Source organism: Cyprinus carpio, chromosome B14 (genome assembly GCF_018340385.1).
Source record: "Cyprinus carpio isolate SPL01 chromosome B14, ASM1834038v1, whole genome shotgun sequence".
Classification (NCBI taxonomy): Eukaryota; Metazoa; Chordata; class Actinopteri; order Cypriniformes; family Cyprinidae; genus Cyprinus; species Cyprinus carpio.
In genome coordinates, this window is record NC_056610.1 from 13,546,772 (window position 1) to 13,572,810 (window position 26,039).

At 35.3% G+C, this 26,039-nt stretch overlaps 1 protein-coding gene across 3 annotated transcripts in view; it reads left to right on the top strand.

The window, feature by feature from the left end:
• The window catches only part of LOC109102812 (A disintegrin and metalloproteinase with thrombospondin motifs 2-like), a 123,573-nt gene that overhangs the window by 60,569 nt on the left and 36,965 nt on the right, over positions 1–26,039 (top strand). For all 3 annotated transcript variants that reach the window (XM_042738159.1, XM_042738161.1, XM_042738160.1), the window contains exon 4: positions 25,524–25,723. In XM_042738159.1, coding sequence (XP_042594093.1) covers positions 25,524–25,723 — 200 coding nt within the window. The remainder of the gene's footprint in view (positions 1–25,523; positions 25,724–26,039) is intronic.

A 26,039-nucleotide genomic window follows, 5' to 3' on the forward strand; every position in this document is an offset into this window, starting at 1 on the left:
GCATGTGCACTCACACATAGGACTGTAACGCAATATTTTCATAAATGTAACTTGCCATTTCGGGATGATTCTCACTAAACCCTACAGAATAAATTAAGAACGATTGGAATATACACCACAAGATTAATAGGATTATTTTACGACAGATTTGCATCTGCTTAAAAAAAGTGAAAGTCTCTGCCATTCTCTGCCAAGTGAGAGCAGGGGCAAGTTCAAGCTGAAACCGGTGCGCAGTGGTTTGCTACGGTTTCCGGTTTGAACGACATGTTTTCCAGGAAACGGTGTGCAACGGGGTTTGAGATACGTTTTCTCTTGTTTGGTGGATGTGTCAAAAATGTCAGCCCAATCAGCAGCAACATGTATATAAACCATGCGATATTAAAGAGACAGCTTGCACAATGTAATTAACATCTAAATAAATATTGACATTAAAGGCAAAATAAGTGAAATAATAAGAGCACTGGTATAGATCTGGAACTTCTTTAAGTCTGTCTAAATATCATATTCCAATGTCTTCTGTCCATATCCTTTCCTTAGGAAGGTGTGCTAGACACTGATTTGTGTAACTTAAAAATACTACCCATATTTATATATTTTGCTATTGTATTGTGGAGCGACACTTTCATAAACTTTTCTATACTACTCTGATTATATAATGGTAAATATTACAATAACATAGCACAACAACAGTGATCAGCAATAATGATAAGCCTAATACTAATAAAAAGAAAAATAATAAGGTCATATAGATCATAACACAGTCTAGGAGGTAAGAAGTGGATTATCCTTCACCTGAAATGTTTGTCTGTTCATCCTGAAATGCGAGACAAATGTTGGATCACAATAATTAGGAACCACAATTTCCACAAATCCCTTCACTAGATTGGGGTGTTCTATTTTATTCTGGATGGCAAGGGCAGTGACTGTAACATTGAACGTATTTTGCAGTATTAAACACGTATTTATACCGATTTCATCAGGCTCTGAAAATTCTTCAAAAAGAACACAAAGAATGGCCTTCTCAGCTGCCATAGCTGCAGCTTTAACGTTAATAGAACAGGGTTTTTAACCAGGGGGGAAGGAAGTCGACCGGAAGATGAAGTCGGCCGCGTGCCGCCATCTTGTAGCAGAACTTCACTTGCGTTAGCATCCCATTGACTCCCATTCATTTTGCCGTCACTTTGACAGCGAATAACTTTACATCTGAGGCGTTTAAAGACTCCATTTGTCCATTATTTATTTCTAAAGATACACGACAATGTATAAAGGGCTCCATTATCTTCTATGTTACATTATGGCCCCCGTAGAAACAGTTTTTGTAAAAATAGGCTAACGATTGCGTCATAACCACTCGACTCTCTATCGCACAGTAGAGAAATTACCATACAGACAGGAGGAGAAGCTTGCAGGCAATCGGGGAGACGTCAAGAGATATGGCGTACTGGCGTTACATTTTAAAATACTATACAAAATAATTAATCAGAATACTTACTCCTGCTCACTCAGGCCAAAGAACTCCCCGCTCAAGCTCGCCGTCTCTGGAAGATTAACGATGGCAGTTTGCATGCACAGCTACTAGAAGATTTACATCTGTCAGACAGGTTTCTGACGTCATCAAGCTTAGTTTGAGTCTGCGCGTCAGAAACGGAAGTGCTAAAAATCGCTAAAAATGGGCTTCACTTGTCTCAGTTGAGTTCCAATGGGGTCGCTGTGTCCATTTCTTTTACTGTCTATGTTTTTAACGCACCACGTTTCCATTTAAAAAGGAAAAACGGGTTTGCACCATTTTGTCGGGGCTGAACACACCCTAGGACATTTTGTGTGTCTGTGTGTGTGTTTCGAAAAAGGAAGGTAATAAGCCTTTAGAATAACAAGGTGAGTTACCCCTATAGTTCACACAGTTCCAATAAGTTGCGATATGTTAAATAAACTCAGTAAACTAAACAGCAGACAAACGTGACTACAGTCAAGCGCAGACCAGTATTGAAGTGAACAGCAAATATGCAGTCATAAATTTGTTTTTGCTGAGTTTATTTAATTAATATTGTGTAGGCCTATTAACTGATGTTCACTTGGATTTTTTCCTCAGCAGGGGAAATAATACCGTCATCCATGGTCGTATGGTAAAAAAGTATATTTTCATTTGTGTACGTTCAAAATGTCAACAAAATGTCATGCCTTTGAAAAATAAAGTGAACAGCAAAATGTGCTGCTTTAGCACTTCTCATTATCATTGAGCATCTTTCTGGCGCATGCCACAAACATGAACCAATTCACAGCAAACAGCCTACTTGATGCACCTACTAGATAGATTATTTGATGTTAAATGCATCATATAAGTCACTTTGGAATAAATCACAACATGTATCAAAAACGTGCCTTTACAGTCTGTCAAATACGGAAATTATAGAAATTTTTTCCATGGACCCTTTGGCACTTTGTAAACCGCTGGTCTACACAGAAGAAAGCGCTGTCTAGACTCTGCCCTGGTACGAGTTGTGTTGAGATATTCATTAATCTGGTTGTTTGATGAGAAAATGATGAAAGTTGCAATAAACACATTAAGAATCCATACAACTGCAGCAGCAGAGGACTATTATTCTGCCTTGCGGAACTGCGGAAGATCTACGACTGACCAATCAGCAGAAAAGGGAGTTTAATTCCCGCCCATGTGTAAAAATAGAATATTCAAGCTGTTTATACATTTTTCTACCCCTGAACGAAAAACGAAAAAAAAATCCTGAATTACTTTTCTACGATACATAAAAGAAAAAAAAAAAAACACTAAAAAGGAGCTGTTTTCTCATTTTTCTACTTTTAATATTAAATAAAAAAATGATTGAACGCTCAATTCCCGATTTTGGTTTTCTAATTTCAAAGGGAAAATCTGTTGGACGCCAAGTACACGGACCGAGAATCATAATTGACTATCAGTGATGGAGGTTTTCTTATTCACTTATCAGACCTAATACGTCATACTTTAGGGTTTCCTTAGGTTTTTATGCACATGATGCTATTCACTTGTTGATTCATTGCGTTTTGGTTACCTCTTTTTCACGTCATCTACTTTAGGGTTTCCTTAGGTTTTTGATGTTTGATTTAGAGGATGCACAAAAATATTTCGATTAAAATGCATTTATATTTCGATAAAAAATGTCGCTTTTAGAGGATGCACAAAAATATTTCGATTAAAATGCATTTATATTTCGATAGAATTAAATATATAGATTGTACTGCTTGTTAGCTTGCTTATTGTGCCCAAGAGCATATTTATTTAAGCCCATATTCCTTGCTAACAAGACATTATCATTCTAACCACAGGTCGAGAGCTGTAGTTCCAACCATGTAAGTTTGCGACGCTGTTTGCAAATGTTCGTTTGTTCCCGACGAATGTTCATCGGGAAACACTGAATCATTGAACTGTTGGTAACGACAGAACTTGCGACCATAATTGACTAACGATGCTTTTGAGAAATGCAACCCAGGTTTGGAAGGGCATAAAGTTGAGTAGCCTAAATGATGACAATTTTTCGGGCAAACTATCCATTTGCTTATGGAGTAATTGTGTGCCGGGAAACCATAGGACTGCCTAATCCAGCTGCACACTTTTACTCAAGCGAATCTTATGCTTGCAGTACCTAAATCAATTTTACCCCATGCAATGGACATGATTTATTTCCACTAGTCTGAGCTCCTTGCCATATTGACATTCTTTAGGTTTCATTATTGTGCACATTGTAGGGGTTTTCTAGGATGAAATAATCAAATTACATGGAATTTTCACCATTGTCATTCCTGATCTGAGGTAATATTCTATTTAATGAATTCTACATTCTTGATTTGAGGTAATATTCAATTGGTTAATGATTTCTACATTCTACATATACACTACTGCTCAAACTTTTGGGTCTCTTTTACTCACTAAGGCTACATTTATTTGATCAATAAATGAACTAAAAACAGTAATAAAATGAAATATTTGTACAATTTAAAACAGTTTGTGTGTGTGTGTTGTATTTCAAAATGTGATGTATTCCTGTGATAACTGGAATAAGCTGGATTTTCAACAGCAGACATGATCCTTCAAAAATCATTCTAACATGCTAAATTGGTGCTCAAGAAACATTTTTTTTTTCTTATTATTATTAAGAGTGAAAACAATAGTGCTGCTTAATACTTTTTTGGAAACTGTGATTAAAAAAAAGTCAGGATTCTTTAATGAATGGAAAGTTCAGAAGCGTTTATAAGAAATAGTAATATTTTGTAACATTATGGATAGACATATTGTGCATTTACAATAAGGAACACATAAAATTAAAACATGCTTATGGATCTTTTAAGTACCTGGCAAAAAAAAGTTCCTTCTCTTTACTCCATCACTGGTCATTGAGTTCAGAATTTCTTTTTACACTAAACCTTGTGCTCCTTTTTTACTAGCATTGCTGGTCAGACACAACTCTTTATTTTTTGAGCTGAGTATGTTTGCTATTTCAGTTTCATACAGGCAGAACAAGGACATAAACTGTGGACATAAAATACAATTTGTCAGTTTATTGTAGTGAGATGTACTGATTGTCACGAAATCAACACTAACTCAATATCATGCTCCACTCATATCGTGATTCTGTGGATTTCTGTGGTCATCCTGTTTGTGTGTGTATATTTGTACGCACACACATTTGTGGATTATATTTTAAATCCTCTGAAGCCCAAGTATTACAAGCTTCTGTGAGGAAAATATTAAAATTTCAGAATGTCGGTTTTGATCAAATGCATATGGTAAAATTAGATTAAATTTTGTACATTTAAATGTGTTAAATGCACACTTCAAAATGTAATCAAAGCCTGTCACTACAGATTGCTTAGACCACCTTGACCAAACAAAGTACCCAGTTTTATATTCTCTTTGGAAGTTTTCTTCACTGTTGCAGCTTTGCAAAAACACAAAGACACCCTGAAGTTGTCAGTCTCTAGAAGAGAGTAATGGGGCATAATAGACACCTCACATTGCTATATCAGTGTTATGAAGAGAAAAGAGAGACGGCTGTCTCCTTTAAGTGTTTTTGGCAGCTTAACTGATAGTAATGAAACATAACAGCCTGCCATAATAACTGTCACTATTACTTAGTGGGCCTCTGAAGGGAATAAAGAAAAAAAAATAGGCTCAGACTGAAACTCCAATCTATGCTGTACTCTATACTTGCGTGGATGACATAATTCCCATCTCATGTTGTCTGTGCAAGGGAAGGAAGTCAAACTTTGACACGATAATAGCTTATTAATGCAAGCTTGTTGTCTTTAAGCTAGTACTTCTTAAGGGAATTGTAGAAAACTGTTATAGCTGGATGTGATGATGTCAGTGAATGAATATCTTGAACAGGATAACAGACGATTTTAATGCAGCCACTGAGTGTGCTTTCATTTAGGCAATGTGGTAATAAATAAATAAATAAGCATTGTAACATCTAAAATAATTTTACAATGCAAATAGCTATTTCAAAGTATTTTAGCATTTCATACAGTTAAACCATTATTCAGACAACAAATATAATTTTGGATATTTTTTTACTAGTGGATTTATGCAAGTAAGGATAGCAAAATTAAGTAAACTGTGACAAATTATACCCAAAAATTCTTCGTACAGTGGACTACCAGTAAAACTGATAAAAATTTGGGACTATATGTATATATATATATATGATGCCTCTGGCCTAATCACAGCCATGCTGATATAGAGCCAGTATTGCTCTTGTGCTCGAATTACATTGCGTTTATACAACAAATTGACGACACGAGTGTGTAAATATATAAGAAAAACAACAACGGAGTGTCTTTAAAAACAATTCAAAAAGGAACTACATCCTTTCACTACAGTTTAAAATCTCAGTTTGACAGTTTAACAGCTGAGCTCAAGCCTCCATTACTATTTCAAAAACATTGCTTTAGAACTAGTACAAAGGAACGTTGAGTTGCTTCTTTAAAAACTTATTGTATTAATTAAAAGCTTACTGTATGTGGACTAGAGTATTGTGAGAGAGAGATGGACTGAGCGAGTGTGATTAACTGCATCTGATACAACATTCATTCTTCAGCTCATATTCACAATAAAAAGTTAGTCTGAATGTCCTCTGAGGAAAGCGATATCTTTGTCGTTCTCTCCTTTCATCTGTTAAAAGGAGCTGTTATTAAAAGTAAAAATAACTTCCGATTCAGTCTCTTTCAATATAAAAGTCTTAAACGCAGACTCGTGAAACAGTCACTTGTCGCCATCTAATGGCAGAACAATGTCAAAAAAAATCACCATCACGAACACACACAGTTTCCCTATACTAAATACTACCATGTATATAAAATATAATTTATTGAATAATAAACAACAACAACAGTCATCATAAAAGCCATGCTCTAATATACAGCATTAAAGTTACATAAAATATAAAGTGATGAGATTTTGCCTTCAGCCAAATCTGTTTGCTCTGGAACAAATAATAAATTGATTAGACCAAAGACTGCCCATCAGATTCACCCAAAACGAATTAAATCTCACGTTAAACCAGCAGCAAATTCAAGAAGATCTGGCCAAGGTGAGGCTGCTCTCGGTGGGTTCATGAGCGCTGACGCCCTGGAGCTCACATCTCCGAACGTGTTGAAACAAATTTTCAAATAGACATTTTCTTTATTAACAAAACGTACAGTATATGTAAAGTCTAAAAAAAAAAAAAAAAGTACATTCTCGTTTAAACAAGTACATTCTCACCTAAAAAAAAACTCTTAAAACTACATTCCATGACACAAAAACAGTATTATTAAAAATTTTTGGTGTATTTGGGCATCCGCCATGACACTCGCTGTGAAAAATATTGGAATGACGTGCAAACGGTGAAAGGGTGTTCCTGTAGCGATACCAGTACAATATCTCACTGTTTTCAACCAATCAGATTTGAGAACCAGAACAAACTGTTTTATATTATATATATATATATAAAAATATAGTGGTGTGAAAAAGTTTTTATATTTTTTAAATATTTTGTCACACTTGAATGATTCAGATCAAACAAATTTTAATATTACACAAAGATAACCCAAGTAAATACAAAATGCAGTCTTGAAATAATGATTTCATTTATTAAGGGAAAAAAGCTGTCCAAACCTGCTTGACACTATGTGAAAAAGTAATTGCCCCCTAAATCTAATAACTGGTTGTACCACCCTTTGCAGCAATAACAGCAATCAAGCATTTGCAATCACTGGCAATGAGTCTTTCATGTCGCTGTGGAGGAATTTTGGCCCACTTTTCCTTGCAGAATTGTTTTAATTCAGCCACATTGGATGGTTTTCGATCATGAATGGACTGTTTAAAGTCATGCCACAGCACCTCAATCGGATTTAAGTCCAGACTATGACTTTGGTCACTCTAAAACCTTATTTCTGTTTTTCTTGAGCCATTCAGAGGTGGACTTGCTGGTGTGTTTGGGATCATTGTCCTGCTGCATAACCCAAGTGCGCTTGAGCATGAGCTCACAAACTGACGTCCAGACATTTCTCCTACAAATCAGCCCCAGACCATCACACTACCACCACCATGTTTGACTGTTTGTATGATGTTCTTTTTATGAAATGCTGTCTTTGTTTTGCACCAGATGTTATGGGACACACACCTTCTAAAATGTTCAACTTTTGTTGCATCAGTCCACAGAATATTTTCCCAAAAGTCTTGGGGATAATCAAGATATTTTTTTTGGCAAATGTAAGATAAGCCTTTGTGTTCTTTTTGGTCAGCAATGGCTTTTGCTTTGGAACTCTCCCATGGATGCCGTTTTTGCCCAGTCTTTTTCTTATTGTTGAATCATGAACACTGACCTTAACTGAGGCAAGTGAGGCCTGCAGTTCTTTAGATGTTGTTCTGGGTTCTTTTATGACCTCCTGGATGAGTTGTCATAGCACTCTTGGAGTAATTTTGGTAGGCCGGCCACTCCCGGGAAGGTTCACCACTGATCCAAGTTTTCTCCATTTGTGGATAATGGCTCTGACCATGGTTCACTGGAGTTCCAAAGCCTTAGGAATGCCTTTATAACCTTTTCCAGACTGATACATGTCAACTGTTTTGTTTCTTCTCTGTTCTTGAATTTCTTTAGATCACAGCATGATGTGTTGCTCTTTAAACATGCTTCATTTTGTCAGACAGGTTCTATTTAAGTGATTTCTTGATTCAACAGGTCTGGCAGTAATCAGGCCTGGGCGTGGATAGTGAAATTTAACTCAGCTTTCTAAAATAATGTGGTTAATCACAGTTCCTTCATAATTTAACAGGCGGGGACAATTCATTTTTCACATAGGGCCAGGTAGGTTTGGACAGCTTTTTTACCTTAATTGAAATAATAATTTGAAAATTGTATTTTATATTTACTTGCATTATCTTTGTGTAATATTAAAATTTGTTTGATGACCTCTATCTTTTAAGTGTGATAAATATGCAAAAACAAAAAACAATAAAAAAAAAAAAAAACTGCATAAATGAAACAAAAAACATTACAGAGCATATATATATATATATATATATATATATATATATATATATATATATATATATATATATATATATATATATATGTATATATATATGTATATGCACAGGTGCATCTTAAAAGTTATCATGTTTTAATTTTGATGTTTGATTTTGATTGGCAGTGGTTTTGGCACTGTGGGGTAGTGCTAAAGTCCTGCTGGAAAAGGAGATCAGCATCTCCATAAAGCTTGTCAGCAGATGGAAGCATGAAATGCTCCAAAATCTCCTGGTAGATGGCTGCTATGACTTGATAAAACACAGTGGACCAGTACCAGCAGACGTCACCTTTTCCTACCCAATTTCTTCCAACATTTGGTGTGTTTTTTGGTCAATGTTCTTCTGGTGCCCTGCTGGCTTTTTAACTAGCATAAGCAGTTATATTCTGCTTGTGAACATCTTGGCAGGCTTGGCTAACATGAAAATTGATGATTATCTTTTCAGCAGGATTATTGGAAAGAAAAAACAATAACCCCACAGAGAACAGGTTCATTCAGATGTTCTCTGTACTACTTATCATCTCACGCTCGTACTGTAGCTTACATTCTATAGGTGTCTCATCTTCTGGAATGATTCTGAACCCTTGAATACTGACAAACGGCCTCTGAAGATGGAGTGTGCATTGCTGATGTCTCTCTGTTGAGGTGAGGAAATCCCCAATCCCAGCAACAGCACTGTTTTCCTCTCCATCCTTCTGTTTGTTGCTTGTGCAGAAGAGGTATTGGGAAGCCTCTAGTCTTTTGGATGAATTTGTGTGTGGTAAACAAGTCGGCAAGTAAATATTACTTTAAATGTTAAATAAATGCTGCTTTCGTAAATACAGCTTTTTAGGTATAGCAAGCGACTACAACATTTTAAGTCTAGAAGTCTGGATGATTACACGTTTTGTTTTGAACAACAGTGGTGACTTGGTAATAATTAGATGTAAACATACAGCTTGTGCAGATGGGGTGTCACAGTGACTCCTTCAAAAATTGCAGTTTTGGCATCTTTCTTGGCATGTGTCTGTGCTCCTGAGGAGCCCTGCCCTTGTAGTGCTGCTCATACTCCAAACCTCTGCCCAGTGACTTTGAGCCTGCTGGGCAATAGACCACTGTGCCTGGCATCAAATATGGCCAAGATGTGACTTCCAGGAATTTGCAACAATTTCTGCTTACTGCACATTATGTACATTGTAAATCAGAGGAATCTATCTATCTATCTGTCTGTCTGTCTGTCTGTCTGTCATATTGTCTATTTGTCATTCTATTTAACTGACATTCTGTCTATCTGTTGTTTGTTTTGTCTGTTTTTCTGTCTATCATTCTGTAATTTCATCTATTGTTCTTTCATTCTATCCATCTATGTTTTTCTTTCTGTCATTCTATCTGTCTATCATTCTATCTATACTGCAGCTCTTTTGGTCCAATATTTTATCTGTATGCTTATCCATCTTTCTATCCTTCTATCAATCGCTCTGTTGTTCTACTGTACCTGTCTGCTTGTATGCCCATCTTTCCAACCTTCCATCAATCTGCCTACAGTACATCAATCCGTTCATTCCTGAAAAGCATCAATAAACGATTCTCTCAGCATCAGCTTTGAGAGTTTAAACAGCAAAAGGCATTTGAAATAGAAAGCCCTTGTTTGGAGAATCTCAGTAAATACTGTATGCTTTGTTGCAGGCATTTTAAATTGTAATCCAGTCAGAATTACTGTTGTGTGGAGTTTATAGAAGTTAGTTGCACACAGTTGTAATGATTATTTTGAGAAACCCAACCATTAGACCTGTGCACTTAGTGAAGTCTGCTTTAAAACAAATCCACTTTTAAAACTGTGCCAAAGTCAGTAAATAATAGATAGTGCCTAACTCAAAGTTAAATGAACTCTTCAAAGACCAGCATCTGATTTGCTAATAAAAAAATAAAAAATGTGCACAAGCACACTCACATTCACACAACTATGTATGTTCTGTTTAGTGTTTGCACAGTTCTCCCTGACACTGGCCATAAAAAGGATGGTCTTTGTCCATGTTTATATGGGGAGATTTATGTCAGATTCACCCAGCCAAGGGATATAAAAGAACAACTATTTGGCAAATAAACAAAAACTCACTCACAGCGTCTCTCTCTCTCAACCACGTGTTGTCTTAACACTGCCAAGTGCAGTTTACCTGATGCTCAGAGAGGAGTTGAAATGACCTCAGCTATGTGTTTGTGTCTGTACTTGTGAGCATAATGTGGGGGATGTCAACAGACATTTGCTTTAGGAAATTCGGAAGAGGTTTTGATGCTGTATATGAAAGGGCATGGATAAAGAAAACCCTGCAATGCTCATATAGTTTGGTCTGGAACACTGTGAACACAGACAGGTGGAGTGAATAAACTATATAAAATAAAGTATTGACCATTCCACTTAGAAAGCAATTTCAGTTTAAAGTACTATTAAGATAACATGTTTAACGTTTCAGTCATATAAGGTCTGGTATTAATGCTGAACACGTCTTAAAACTTAGAGATGCAGGTCGACTTAATTAAGCTAAATTGATCAAGCTGTACAGTCTCGTTTGGTCTATTAGTGCAATTACTTTGTGTGCAAGAATCACCCGCCCATATCCAACATCTACAAACAGACAAATAAGAGAGGTGGCAGTACACGTGAAAGGTGACATGGTATTACATTTAAATAAATTAAATATTGATTCCATCAGTCAATTCAAATTCACCATCGGGGATCTTGAGAACACATTAGAGTGTTGCTAATAAGATTATTTCCATTTAATGCCATCACTCAAAAGAACAAGGGCAGTCCATGGCCTCTTGTGATTGGATATTGACAGAGATACAAGAGCAGTTATTGTGCAACAATTTGAGCGTATTCTTTGCAAATAGGGTATATTATTAACAGTATAAGACAAGTGACAGGTATGTACAATTTTGGTGATGACATCAGAATATTTCATCCAGCCTTGACATTGATCCATGGACTTACACACTTTTTTAAACAAACTCACAAACTTTTTGTTTTCTTGAAAAGGTATTATACCACCCGACATAACCTTTTGGTGCAATTTCTTTCAGCCACCTGCACTCCAGTGCCATGGTTACCACCCCATGACTCTTGATCTTTGCCAAGGGTCTTTACTTTGCAAATTGCAACACATTTTAGTGTTAACAACTCTTATGGAGGACAAAGAGACAGTATGTGACAGAGGAACAAGAGCATATTTTATGTAAGAGTCGAGTGCAAAGTGCGCCGTGACCCTGAAACAGCATTAAACTGCAGCTCCATGCTGATTACCTCCCTTCCTCGCTGTCTCAAACACGCAAGCAACAATAAATCACCCCCCTCGGCAGCCAAGCTTGCTCAGAGCCGCCTGGGCTCTGTCTCTACAGCAACATTAGCCCAATGGTAATTGAAGCACTTTTACTGAATTCACTACATTAAACTTTCTGGGTTTTTGGCCTCCCAACTGTTTGGCAGCGGCTTATCGAGTGAAGCCATTGGCTTGTTAGCACTATTAGCAAGAAGATGATTTCTAGTTAGCCAAGTGGACATGTTTGCAGCTTTTCTAATTATTTGAAAATTACCCTGGCTTTGATGTGAAAGGCAGCATGCAGGGAAAAGTCCATTTAATGCTTTAAAGAGCCCAAAAATTCCAGAATTTTATTTGTAACATGGAGGTAACAATAATGCATAATTACAATTCAAATTTAATGTAATCAAGTAGAATTAAAATGTAATTTTTAACTAGAAAAGCAACGTTTCTCAAGGTTTTGTCTGAAACTTTTGTTAGTTTATGTATTTCATTTTATTTAATAAATTAACTTTAATGGATCAGGTTGGAATAACAACTTCATTTCCAGGAGTTTACTCCTCAGATTCCAAAACATGAATTGAACTGAAACCAGTTCTGTCATATCATGGTATTTGGAGTTGTTAATAGGTAACTTGTGACATTTTTAGTGTGTAATTAATAATCTGTACTGGAAAATCCGCCTGTTTCTTAAATTTAATCAAGGATACCAAGAATAAAACCTGAAATCTTTATATTAACAGCGAGGATTGGTGACCAAGAGGCATCCACCACGTCTGACTGGACGTTTTTTATAGTAAATCAGCTCAGGTAAAAGTATAATTCACACCTGGAATTCTGAGTATATTCAAATTGAGCGTATGGACAGTGTTTTTATGAATTTACATTACCATAATTTATACAAAGCGAGGTGCTTGAAAAATAACTGATGCACTCATAAAGACAGCACAAGGTACATGTTTTGCTCAAGATGCTTTTTTGCCCCTTTGTACATCAAATCAGTCATTACATGTAGCAGCTGTCAGAGTTGCTCATGGTTTTTCGGTGCACAGCACAGGATATTTATAATGAACATATGAGATTACCAGCTGTGAAAATCAGAGAGCCATCAACACTTCAGTGCGAGTCACAGTGTTATTTTAAGGGGTCTAGATTTCATGTCTGTAATCACAGCACAGTTTCACTCTAGGCATGGTGTCGAATCCATTAGCGTCAGTTACAACTGCTAGGTGTGGACGTTGACAGTGTTGAATGGTGTTTGTGTGTCTTGTGCTGGCTTTCACAGTGGTGGCAATGGTGAGCAAACCTTCCGAACACAAAGCTAGAGTTACAGCCGCTGTGGAAAAGACACAAAACCCACTACTTCATGTCTCTTGCTCTCTCAGTTAGTGTCACCTTTTCTTCACAGTGACCCACAGCATCGATGTCTGGCACATTATTCCTGTTGAATGATGTACATTTGGCCTACAGATCCTCCCTCATCACACACGCACACACTGCAGCTGTTTGCAGACCAATCAGTAACCCTGTCATTATTAATGAGAGAAAATGATGGCATCAATTTTTAAACAGTATTAGTTGCAAGATGGCCACAATGTCTTCTGTACGTGTGCGTCTGTGTGTTTGTTTAAAGGTGCCTCCTTAATTAAATGAATAGAAAAATGTTTAAAATGTAATTTATAACTTCTAAATAAGCAATGTGTTCAGTAGCATGTTAGTTTTTGTTGTAGTTGCTCAAGTTAAGTTAATTTACCTTTATTTTTTATAGTTATTTATACAATAGAAATTGTTTCAAACCAGCTTCCCATTATTAAACATAGAAGTAACAGAATCAAGCTCTTCAGTCTTATTAAAGGTGTAAATGCAATGCAATTTTTTTTTTTTATAAAATACTTCTTAAAAATAAAAAAATAAAAAAAAGTTAACTTATTTAGGTCTAGGTTGTTTGTCAGCTGTGTTTGATTCACAAATTCAGAATCGATTCATCGAGTCATTTCTTTGTGAATCGGACTGTACAGGCAATACAGTCTCAGATTCAGTTGCAAAGTTGCAGCATTGCCGAATAAGTAGTCAATTGCTGTATTTTTATTTATTTTTTTATTAGAGTAGAACTGGTTCTGCCTAAGAGCCGATTCTCGTTTCCCAAATCTAGAGTGACAAGCCTCTCTGATGCACATTGTGTGTATTGAATTAGTTCAGAGTGTGCTGTCAGGTGTCTTGTGATGTGAGCGTTTGTATTTCTTGATGATGCCACGAGCATGTGCTCCATAAATCACAGCGTCTCACACACACATTTAGAGATTAAAAGGCCTCAAGGGCTCTGGGCACACTCTCACACACACACACGTTCACATGCAGAGACCAAAAGGCAATTTTCACCAGCATCGTAGTGAGACCCACTTCATTAAAATTGGATAGAGAATGGCGGGCCAGCGCCTTCAGAACAAGAGGAGCAAGAAGGTGAGGGAAAAGGAGGAGAGAGAGCGGAATCTGATTTCCCAGCCTCCTCTTTCTTTACACCCTTCCCCTGCCATCCGTACTGTTCTGTCAAGAATAGCAGGGGAAAAGGAAGCTATCTCATTACTTGACGTTCCTAGGGCTATGCGCTTTGGCTTCTAGGTTGGAGCTTTAGAGCTTGAATTAGCACATACTCGCTGCGTGGCTGGTTTAATTGCGTAGCTTGTGTGGCAACAGAGGAAACGTGCTGTATTGTCAGAACAAACACGCGGGTTGTGTGGTTGCTATCGCCGTCTGCTGCACTTTGCTGCATTGCTGCTTTTGTTGTGCTGTGTCTAATGAACTCATTTGGGGCATGCGCTTCATGTAGACCTTCACGAGGGGACTGGCCATTTAAGGGTTTCCAATTCTGTTGACTGTGAGATTATTCTCTCACAACAGAGGACTGTGTTTGAAGTAAATCTAATGAGCTCTCAATACCTGAAGTAGAAATGTAAATAGAGAGGTTATGTAATAGTGTGTTTGTTTTGCTTTTTCAAGAAATAGTTCACCCAAAAATGAAAATGTATTATTTACCCACCCTAATGATGTTTCAAAGCCATATGGTGTTATATATATTAAAAAAAGATTCATATGATTTTGTCTCATTTTTTTTTTAAAGCAAAACCATACCTTTGCTGTATAACTTGCTGTATAACTGAGCCAAAAAATATATGTTTACAAAGTGCATGTAGTAGCCACTCTCATGCACAAGCTTTGTAGCATGTACCTTCACGATGAGTGATGATTCACTCTCAATGCACTACTCTTCCTTTGGACTGTAACAAACTAGGTTACAGAGACGAGAGAAAGGTGACCGCTGCCTTAGTATTATAGTGACACGGGACAGTCAGGATCCGGCCCTGTAGTTTTCTTGACAAAGTAATTTGATTTGTTTATTTGATTTGTCTAATGCTGTTACGGCTTGATAATTAATTTATCACAGGTTTTAAGTGAAACTCTCAGTCTCTCGCAGATCTGTGTACCGCTGGATTAGAGGACATTACCTGTGCAGCGAAACAAGGAGAATTAAATAACACTCAGTGTCGTGTTCAGATTGGAAATGGAGAAAAAAGTAACCCTCTTTGTTAACCCTGTTATTGAATTTCATCAGAGAAAGATAAGCCCCAACATTTCCCCTGTTTGTTTCCCCTTGCTATACATTCTGTGCAGATTCCGTCCAAACCATATTACTGTCAGGTTGCATAGCATATCCCTTTGTGCTGCTGCTTTTACTAATGCACACCCACATTTGATGGAGTGAAATCATTACTCTGTATAGGATACTCAGTTCCTTGTTGTACCTTATGCATGTTAACATATTTTTATGAATTTTATAGCTTAGAAATTGGGCTATATGAGGCATTTACTTTGAATAATTTCTTTAATAATCATTGGTTATGATAGCTGTTAATGAAAGATATTTTGTAAACTTGCCTCTTTGTTTTTGGTGCTGCATTCATGTATAAGTTGCATTGCAGTTGCATGCATGAACAGGCACAGTTATCAGAGATGAGTAAACATTGTGCCTGAAAATCCGATTCTCTCCAACGATTCAGAGAAATGGCAGTCCAGATTTATTCAGTCAGTGCCATGGGAATGTCAAGCACCGGACATCTGCTCTGGTGCGGCAATCCGTCACAGATAATCCCATTAAAATCGCAGTTTATTAAAATAGGAAAACACAAGTAGGAATGCTTTTCTTTGCCGCTGGAGGAATATAGAGTTACAGAGAGATGAGTGTATTGATTAATGATGGAGCTTTCCAATGGGTTCCAAGAGAGAACACGGATCACATGAAGGGACAATATTGCATGGTTGCATTGCACGCTGAATGGTGTGCATGAAAAGGAGCAAATTTACTGTAAAATTGTTAAAAGAGTAATATTATGCAGTCAACAGTTAATCCATACAGTAATTGTTTTGCACTATGTGGAGTATACTTTGATTCATAAACCTGTGTTCCAGTGGAATGATTTATTATGAAGAATTATACATCATAATCCTGGCTTAGATATGTGTTTATAATGTTTTTTCTTTAGTGTCTCTAATTTATGCCAGAGTAATCTGTGTCTATTGGAGAGGCAGATTTTACAGAAACAAATGTAAATCTTTTTTTAAAAAGTGCCTGTCAATTTTCTATAGGTTTGCTCAATTAAAGCATATAACTGGCTGATGAATTTCCATAAATCATATCTGATATATATCCACATTCCCTGTGGGAAATTCTGCTCGGGATAATTTGCATACATATTGTCTCACACCTTTTGTTTTTCTCCACCTCCTCTACCCAAGACCATTTCTACAATCTCTTTGCAGTTGAGATAGCTGTAGCCTATGTGACAGCTAGCTGAAATAGTTTCATCTCAGAATCAAACTGCTGAAGTATATCGTCAAATCGTATTACATCAGTCAGTATCTGATGTTATTGAAAGAGCATGTAAAGATGAGCTTGCTCTGCAGTTAAGGCAACAAATGTGTCTAAATTAACTTCTAGCATCTAAAATGTATGTTTGGTCTTTTAGAAAACGGACTATATATAATATATTTAATTCTTTTTGTGTATATAGTCTTTGCTGTCTTCAGAAGAAGGGAGAAGGCTGTAGTACATCCCTTATCACCATAACATGATGACTAGAGCCATTTCTCACCTGCTGTTCACAGACATTGATCCTGCTTCCTCTAATGGCACATATTTGCTCTAAAGCAGAGAGCTTTGAGAAATGTTTTTATTTCCCTAGAGATGAAGGTTCTGTTGAAGGTAAGATTTTGTATCCCAAAGGGTTGTATTATGTTTTTTTTCTTTCTTTCAAGTAATCTGAAGTCTTTTTGTAATTGGAATATATGAACTTAACATTGGTTGGACCTTTAGGAGACAGTGACCAAATATTATGCAAGTGTTTTCGGATCCAAAGAAAAAATAGAGAAAAATGTAATAGAAATATGGTAATCAGTAGGCTACTCTGGTACTTTTATCAAAATACCATTATATTACTACCTAATTTCATTACTTTACCATAAAATGTATTTGCTTGTTTATAGTCATTTAAATCAAGTAACAGCCTACAATAGTTTTAAAATGCTGAACCTATCCAGATTGAAAATATTAAAAGGAATGTGTGAATTTAATGGAACATAAACCTCTTGGATGCAAACTATAGTACTAGCAAATGCCTGACTCAACAAATAAAGGAGTTTTAGAGAGCATCCATAGCTGTTGGCCACGTTTCTAGCTGATAACATGAGCAGCTGTCTTCCAGGATCTCTGTGAGCCAGAATAAGTTTGTAAGAGGCACCTGTACAGTTCCAGCGCTATCTATTCTTGCAACCTCCTGTTGTATCTGCGGGGAGAGAATGAGACACTTGCACTGTCAACACCTTTGGAGGTCAGTGTGGTCTTGTCTGTTGCTTCTACTCATCTGTCACTGTTCTGGGGCTCATCCGCTGACCTCTGTGGCCCACATGCATGGACAGTGACACAGCTAGGTCAGTTTTTACTTTTGAGCTTAAAGGGAAGTTCAACCAGAAATTAACATCATCTTTTTTTTTCTCACCAGCATGTCATTCTAAGCCTGTATGACTTTCTTTTTAAAGGTGCTGTATGTAAGATTTTGACTCTACTAAAGCATAAAAATAACATAATATGTTTGCAGATATTTAAGAAGCATGCTAAGTTAACATACTTGTTTATATTAAAAACAATGCTACAGTCAGTTATTCTCCTTTGAAAATGTGGGTTCCGGGCCAGAATGTTGATCTTTGTTTTGGTTTGTGAAACCCGCCCACTGCCAGTTTACCCATTTGTATTTCAGCACCCCAGGTTGACAGTTGGCGGAAAACACAGTGTATTTCATTTCATTCTTCATCAAGTGTGCTCGTTTCTGTTTGTGTCATCAATCTGGCAACCTGTGTGTGTGTCAAGTTTTAGGAGGAGGTGCCAGGTGAAAAAACCCTTTCCAATATTTTGAATTTGTTTCTTATCAACATTCTTCAAAATATATTTTATGTTCATGCACATAATAAAGAAAGTCATACAGTCATACATTATGTTATGCACATAATGAAGAAAGTCATACAGGTTTGGAATGACATGAGGGTGAATAGATTAAGATAGAATTTTCATTTTTGCATGAAATATCCTTTTGAATGGCTGCTTTTATTTAGGAGATACCACATGTTAGAAGTGCTTTAGAGATTTTCAATTAGAAATGATTGTAGATTTGTATTAAAATTAGAAGTAGTCTAATATTACCGTAGTAATAGTCTCATATTACTTTAAGCAGTATTGATTTACTGCTGTATAGCAATACAATGAATGTTTTTTTCATGCAGAATAGTGTACACTTACAAGAAAGTTCTCCCCATTTAAGAAAAAAAATGTCTCAATTGCTTCTCTTAGATAGCAGTGCTATCTACTGCAAGTGATATATCAAAATGATTTTTTTTTTTTTTTTTGCTTATTGCAAGTCTCCTGCTTACAGATTTTCTAGAAATGTCATGCCTTTTTAAAAGAGATCTCATTAGTCACTCAAATGGTTTTTAGATACAAGTGTCAGTATGACCTCAAACATTTCTCATTAAATTCAAGGCTAAATTATCTCAGCTATACCACAACTGGCAAAATATAAAGCACTAAAGACTTACTGCAGGTTAACAATTGTCTTATTTGTGTCTGTTTTAAATGTTCTAAGGAATTTTAGGAGACAAGTTTGAGACAAAGTAGATACTTAATGAAACTCTGTGAGAACTACATTAAGCCTCCTGAACTATAAAAGTGCAATAAGAGCTTTCATCGATATAGTGATTATTTCATTGTAAAATCATAATACTTACAATATTCATGTAGGTTTTTCAAATGCTGAATTATTTTTTTATTTTTTACTTTTTTGTGTACCCCCATTTCAGTGAGACATCCGATCACAGTCTTGCACACATGGGTTCTGTGTGTGTAAACAACTCTCCCCAAACTCAGTCTCCCAGCATTTAACATACTGTATAGCCACTGTTAGATGCAGAGAGAGGATGTGGGAAATGAAGAATGTAAAGCTGACCTGTAAGAGAGCAGGCGTCTGGTGCAGAGACGCTGAAGAGGAGGTGGAGGAGGACCCCTCCCATCTCGCCATGAGTGGGTGGATTTCTCTGTTTATCTTTAAGATCTGGCAGTGACAAAAAAGGCTGAAAACGGTCTTTTTTCCTCTTTCTTGTATTTCATAAGAGGCTCTCTTATGGCATTCTTATGAAATCATTCCCTTGTGTAGATATCCAGAGTTTAATGTGTGAATTGCTTTATGGCTTGATATAGCCCAGTGGAGCATTTCTCCCATGGTGCTTTGCTGTTGCTTGTATATGTCTGACTTTGAGGACAGTCTTCTATTAAGATTATGGAACACTAAAAAACAGATATTCCACATTTGATAAATCAAAGCCTCCTGTCTGATAAAACCGTGCTCAATTACCTAGTTATATTTTACCATTTTCTTTTTTTCTGAATAAATATTTAAATAAAATTTAATTAGATAAATTTCCAGCAGCCATAGATCATTAAATATGTATATGTATATGTGACCCTGGAACACAAAACCAGTCATAAGGGTCAATTTTTTTTGCGAAACTGAGATTTATACATCATCTGAAAGTTAAATAAATAAGCTTTCCATTGATGTATGGTTTGTTAGCATAGGACAATATTTGACTGGAATCTGAGGGTGCAAAAAAAATCTAAATATTGAGAAAATCGCCTTTAAAGTTGTCCAAATGAAGTTCTTAGCAATGCATATTACTTATCAAAAATTTGGTTTTAATATAGTTACAGGATGAAATTTACAAAATATCTTCATGGAACATGATCTTTACTTAATATCCTAATGATATTTGGCATAAAAGAAAAATCTATAATTTTGCAAATGTATTTGTAAATATATATTCCTAAAATATGTTTTGAAATGTATTTACATAAATAAATTTATGCCAATATATATTTTTGGCAATTGTTTTTTTCCCATTTAAAATATATATAAAAAAATAAATATATTTTACATCTTGTCCATATATTTCAAGCCAAGAAAATACATTCACATAAAAGTCACATTTGAACAAAAACTTTCTATTGTCTATAACACATTTGAAAAAAAAAGCTTGAAAAAACAATTTTCTTTATAATGAACAATGAAACTTTATTAAATCATTATTTCTCTAGTTCTAGTTTTCTTAGGCTGTTACATTTGCATTAAATGTAAGCTACTGTAAGATTAGAAATGTATTTTCCTTCCCCCAAAAACGATTTTGAAATACATTTTGGTATACGAAGGTTGAATATATATATATATATACAGTACAGGTCAAAAGTTTGGAAACATTACTATTTTTAATGTTTTTGAAAGAAGTCTCTTCTGCTCATCAAGCCTGCATTTATTTGATCAAAAATACAGAAAAAAAAAGTAATATTGTGATATATTATTACAATTTAAAACTAATTGTTTTTAAATTTATTATACTTTAAATTATCATTTATTTCTGTGATGCAAAGCTGAATTTTTAGGATCATTATCAGATGAAATCATTCTAATATGATGATTCATTATCAAAGTTGGAAACAGTTCTGCTGCTTAATATTTTTTCAGAACATGTGATACTTTTTTTTAGGATACTTTGATGAATAAAAAGAAAAAACAAAAAAAAACAAAAGAAGCTATGTTTTTAAAATATAAATATTTTGTAATAACAGTATACACTACTGGTCAGTAATTTTTTTTTCTTTCTTTTTTTAAAAATAAAATCAATACTTTTATTCAGCAAGGATGTGTTAAATTGATAAAAAGTGATAGTAAAGAAAATATATTATTAGAATATATATTATTAGAATTTTTTTTTATTTTGAATAAATGCAGTTCTTTTTAAACTTTTATTCATCACATATATATGACAGCAGAACTGTTTCCAACACTCATAATAAATCAGAATATTAGAATGATTTCTAAATGATCATGTGATAGACTGGATGTTACATGTGACACTGAAGGCTGGAGTAATGATGCTGAAAATTCAGCTTTGCATCACAGGAATAAATTAGTTTTTTAAGTATTTTCAAATAGAAAACTATTATTTTAAGTTGTAATAATATTTCACAATATTACTGTTTTTTTCTGTATTTTTGATAAAAAAAAATGCAGGCTTGATGAGCAGAAGAGACTTCTTTCAAAAACATTAAAAATAGTAATGTTTCCAAACTTTTGATCTGTACTGTATATATATATATATATATTAATACTAAAATGTATTTATTTGAGCTTTACCTTTTGCAACATATATTTAGCATTTATTTACAATATATTTTGGCCAGGAAAAAAAAATGTATGAGAATGCTGAATAGGAATACAGTGATAAATGTTTAGATGTTTCTTTAACATAGATTATTATAAATATATTGTTTATTATATTGTTATATTACTTGGGGGAGGGTGAAATGACACTATGATTACCATTATAGATTAAAAAAAGGTGCTAACCTCTATTCTACAGTAACATTGCCAGTTCACTTACCACATAGTAAACATTAGTGCATTGTTGGCATTAATATAGAGCTTAATCAAATGGCATACTTTATTACTGCTGGAGATGATTTAGTTACTGATATCATTACCAGCTCTCAGTGGCCTGGTCCTAAAGGCTTAATTTGATCTTGGCTTTTACAACACACCATTAAAGATTAAAAGGCAGAAAGAGCATTAGTTGAGCACTGGCTGTTAGAAAATGTGTGTAGCTGGATCAGATTTCCCTAAGGTTGCGATACCCTTCCTCAAGAACACAGAAAGGCTCGCTTGTACATCTGATGCATGTACACACTTTCTCACACTCTAATTAAAAACACTGTCTGACATCACCGGCACACAGCCAATGCACAAGCTGTTTGCCCACAGAATGTCTACGGAACATTATTATACTTTTGCTAAATATTGGACAATATTCTGTGCTGGAAAAACTCACATCTTAAGAGGTCACGTGCAATGACCTAGAGGTCATTTAGAGGGGCCGCATTCCTGATGGTGGAGAATCATTTTATCATGTGGAATCATCATATGGAGAGTCAAGCTACAGTTTATACATAGCTGATTATGCTGTGCTGATGCTGTTTTGTGTCATCGTCATATTCTAATGTCAGTTTTGATTGGTCAGGGATCAATTGTTCCAGCTTTTGTGATTGTGCAAGGCTTCATTGCTTCCTTACAACCCATTCCAGCCCATTCCAGTGCTGCTCATTTGGACTTTTTGGGGTGAACAAGTGAGTTTTGCCGCAGGCCTAATTGCAAAAGCTGTTTTGGAAGTCAAGACGTAAAGATTCAAGATTCAAGAGTTTGTAAATGCAAACTTGTGGTTGTAAATCAATTTAAGTGTTCTGTAAACTAAATATGTATTCAAGTAAGTTTGTCTTTTTTTTTAACTATATCAGAATAAAATAACTATTTCTTTTTTTACTTTGTTTCACTATTTTGTATTTAAGGATTTTACATTTATTATACTTTACTGACCATTTTTATTATAATCTGTGATTCTGAGTTTGTATTTATTTATTTTTTTACTAGATTTATTATACTATTTTGACTTTTGTATTTAATATTTTTGACTATTTATTATTGTATGTAATTGAATATGTTTGGATACTAGACTATTTTGCATTTAATAAACCAGAATACTTTTATTATTTGTTATTTTATATTTTTAACTCGTTTTATTATACTGTATTGAATATTTCTAACTCTTTGTATTTTGACTAGATTCATTATACTATGTGGACCTGTTTATACTGTATTTGGCTATATTGTGATCATTTGTGTGCAATACACACTGTAAACAAAATGGTAACAACATGAAGAAGAAATTTAATTTAATTTAATTTTATTTTATTTTATTTTATTTTATTTTATTTTATTTTATTTTATTTTATTTTATTTTATTTTATTTTATTTTATTTTATTTTATTTTATTTTATTTCATTGTTTTAGGGCTAATGAAAATATCCGAAAACTACCAATACATTTGCATTTTAATAATTTTTTTTGTTTGTTTGTTTGGGATTACTTTCTGCAAATGAAAGTAATATCATTCAAATTTTCACTTTATAAGTTTACACATTGGCCTGTCAGTATTGCCCATGTTCTCAGATTAAGATCTACATGTTCTTGCAACACTTTTACCTAGATAAAAAACTTGTTTGTGCTTGACTGTGTGTGCATATTTCTATGTGCATGTGTCAGTGGACACATCTAGATACACCAATATCTCGTTCTGTATCAGTGCTCTTGCAGTTTGGCAGCCCGACGACCCATAAATCTGTCACTCATGAAGATGAGCATGTGATAGTTTGAGATGTTATATACCAAGTGAAATGACCCACTGTGAGTTCAGTACTTACATCACAACTGCTGTACATGATATTTTCAAATGTTCTGAGCACCTTCCCCTCTCTCTTTCCTGTGTTTCTTCCATCTTTCTCTCGCTCATAGGTTCTCTTGACATTTACAAAGGTTGAAAGACAAAGTAGCTTTGTGTCCTGATAAGGGCGAGGACTCCTCAGCCTGAATGTGAATGTTCTCTCATGAGATCAGGATGGAGCTGGGTGTATTTGACAGACAGGGTGATGGGTCAAGTTTTGGAGGATCACAGAATAGCAGAAAAAGATAGATGTCATAGAAGGAGGTTAGTCGTCACAGTAGGGTAGAACAGGGGGAAATCTCCCTTAAGGAAAACTGTATTCTTTCTTTTCCCAAAGAAACTATTTTTCCATGATATTGGATATAAAAAAGGCATGTTTTTCATTGAATATATCTTTATGTTGCATTTATGTGCACTATGTTGCTATTTATTTGATCAAAAATACAGTAAAATAGTAATAGTGTGAAATATTATCACAATTTAAAATAACGTAAAAAAAATATATTTATTCCTGTGATGGCAAAGCTGAATTTTCAGCATCATTACTCCAGTCTGCAGTGTCACACGATCCCTCAGAATATGCTGAATTGCTTGAACATTATAAATGCATACCTTGCATTAAAAATAATGTCTTTAAAAAAAAAACTACTTTTAAACAATATGTGGTCAAAACAAGATTTGGTTAAAAAAAGCAAATATTTAACACTTTTTTTATTAGCTTCTGAACTGGTGTTAACAGGTTCTGAGGTGACCCTCAGATCATTATCAGCCTTGAAAAGAGTATGCTATAATATCAGCATTGTGCAGGTATTGCTACAAAATCTAAACTATTATTCGCTATTAACTAAGAATAGTTAGTAAGGTTAAGTTTAGTTTAGGTATGGGGTATAGAATTAAGAGATCTAAATGGTCATGCCGAATAAGGCATTAATATGTGCCTAATAAATACAAATAAACAGCCAATATGCTAGTAATATGCATGCCAATGAGCAACTAGTTAATATAAAGAATTGGCCCTTAAAATTAAATGTTACCACAAAAATTATTATGTTTATATAGAATACTGTGCATAATAAAAGACATGAGCCAAGAGCATGTTAATTGCTTTTGTTGTACTGTAGAAGCTTTCTTCCAATTTTGTGTGGAAATCTGCTGACACAGGCTGTGATATTATGAACACCTGCTGGTGAGAGGAAGTTTTCAACCCTACAAAATCCTTCTTGATAATAATAATAATAATAATAAAAAAAACACTCAGACACCTTTCTTTTCGGTTTATTGGGAATTTTCTGTGCTTGTCTTCTTGCCTCTGTAACCCTGTGATAATATGTTACTGACTCTCAGCATTAAGATGATGAATATTGTTCTTACTCTTGGATTATCATCCAATAAGAAAGTGACTGGTGAGCTAATATTAGTCTGCACCGAGCGTTGGTTTACCCATGAGCAGGTTGCCAAGGAAACGTTACATAATTGGAGCATAGAAGATGCCCCCAGCTGATTGGGTGATGGAGACAAGGTGATAGATCTTCCTCAGTGTGTTCTCTCCTCCATATTCCATCTATCCGCCTGGAGAGGAAATGACCTCATGACACCACATATAGTGGCTAGTGGTTTGATAGGTTTCTTCCTTTCATGTCTTTAACAACATGTCACTCAAAAGATAAAATGAAGTAACAATTTCTGTGCATTGCTGTAATGATATATTAGTTTACACTGTGATTCTGTGTTTCTTCATAGGTGCTGATTTGGGCGGACTGTTGGACCTTGAGACTCTGTATCAGGGTGTTGAACGCAGTATTAACCAGAGCCGACGAGCCCGCAGACAGCTGCCGGAACGAATCTATAACATTGAGGTTTTGCTGGGGGTGGATGACTCCGTGGTGCAGTTTCACGGGCAGCAGAAAGTGGAGAAGTACCTTCTCACTCTTATGAACATCGTAAGTGTGCTCGAGCCACCCACGCTGACTGTTGTGTTTGGGTTACCCTTGAGAAAAATCAAAGAACGATAGAAACTACTCTGTCAACAGCGCAGCAGTTCTACAGGCGTAAGACAGCATTGTAATAAACAACTAAGATGAAGCTGGCTGGTGGTGAAGCATTAGAGACACAGTGTTGACACCAGAGGTACTAGTGTTTATAGCATTTATATTCAATCCTGCAGTATTTTGAAAACATTTTAAGTAGGGCTGTCAAAGATCTATCCGTCTGTCTGTCGATTATCTATCTGTCTATCTGTCTGCTGTCCTGTCTGTC